We start from the raw sequence: 1,317 nt of genomic DNA on the forward strand, positions 1-1,317 counted from the left end.
TTTCGACGATCCTCGAGAACTTCCGACATCAGCCATTTCCACTCTATCTGCCGAATGGGATAAATCTTCAAACACCACCATGAGTGATGAATGGACTATTCGAACAAACGCCCTCCCCCTCGGTGACGAGGGATCCGACTATCACGTGGGCTATCACTATCACAGGCCGGGCCTCATCAATGACGACGTGATTGATGAGGGACTCAAACCTGATTCAAAACGACCACCTGGCTTCTTCCATCCCTCTAAGTACCCCTCCTTCCCTCTCTTCTCCAAGAGTGGAGCTTCAATCGATCATTTCATCATTGATTAAGATATTGATTGATTTGATCTCGTCCGCTGTTTCAACTCACCACTACTCTCACGATTGGCGCGGAAACGAACACACAACACACAGATGGTTCTATCGCTGGACCATCCTCGCGCTGTCGTCATGCTTCCTCTTTGCTGCCTACTTTGCCGATGTCATGATCGGCTCCACCGCTCCTCTCCTCAGTGCGCTCTCCCCTCCACCTTTGCCTTATCGTGTCGTGTTGTTCTCATCATCGTCTCCTTCATCATGTCGTGTTGGGTACCTCTCTCTCTCTCTTGCGCGCGCACTTGTCTTCGCGCAGTCTCCGAGGCCGGCTTTAGTTCCTTCCAAGTGGGAATGCTGATGTCGGCCACCGCCTTCCCCAGCGTCGTCATCTCTCCCATCTCCGGCGTGCTGATCGACAAGATCGGTACGCAGTACTCACGCGCCTCAAGCGTGTTCGCTCTCATCTCTCTCTCTCTCTCTCTCTGTGTGTGTGTCACACATCTAAACCGGTTTGCTCGTATTCTCGTGGCGCAGGCACCAACAAAACGAGCCTGTTCTTCAATTTCATCAACTTCATCGGCACCTTACTCTTCGCCTATTTTGACAGCTTCTACGGCAAGCTCGTGGGCGCGCTCGTTCTGGGCGTTGGCTTCGAGCCCATGGGCGTACATTCCTTCACATTCCTCGCCCCCTTTCGGGTCTCCTCTCCACAACACACACACACACTCACACACACACACTCACACACACACACACGACACGACACGACACACGGCATCTTTTGTTGAAAACTCCCTTCTGCTCTCTCCACCTCACCAGATCGTACAAGACGGAATCATCGCCCGATGGTTCATGTGGAGCGAAGGCGAGCCCGTGTCGCCATCGGTGCCCTCGCCTACGGCATGTCCTTCTCCGGTACCCTGCTGGGCCAGTTTGGGCATGGTCATCACCCGGTCGTCGCCGAGACCAGCCTCAAAATAGGTACACGCACTGTGTGTGGTGTGTGTGTGGTGTGTGAT

General features: G+C 53.8%; 1 protein-coding gene across 1 annotated transcript; it reads left to right on the plus strand.

The window, feature by feature from the left end:
- Positions 1-467: 467 nt before the first annotated feature.
- On the plus strand, positions 468-1,275 carry ACA1_395650 (uncharacterized protein; the record flags this gene model as incomplete). Its single annotated transcript, XM_004351545.1, is given in 5 exon segments — positions 468-495; positions 615-722; positions 833-963; positions 1,118-1,213; positions 1,231-1,275. Coding segments are annotated over 5 exon segments (408 nt in total), but the record flags the coding sequence as incomplete, so codon positions are not given.
- Positions 1,276-1,317: the final 42 nt, after the last annotated feature.

Source organism: Acanthamoeba castellanii (genome assembly GCF_000313135.1).
Source record: "Acanthamoeba castellanii str. Neff unplaced genomic scaffold scf7180000084759, whole genome shotgun sequence".
In the NCBI taxonomy this organism is placed as follows: domain Eukaryota; phylum Discosea; order Longamoebia; family Acanthamoebidae; genus Acanthamoeba; species Acanthamoeba castellanii.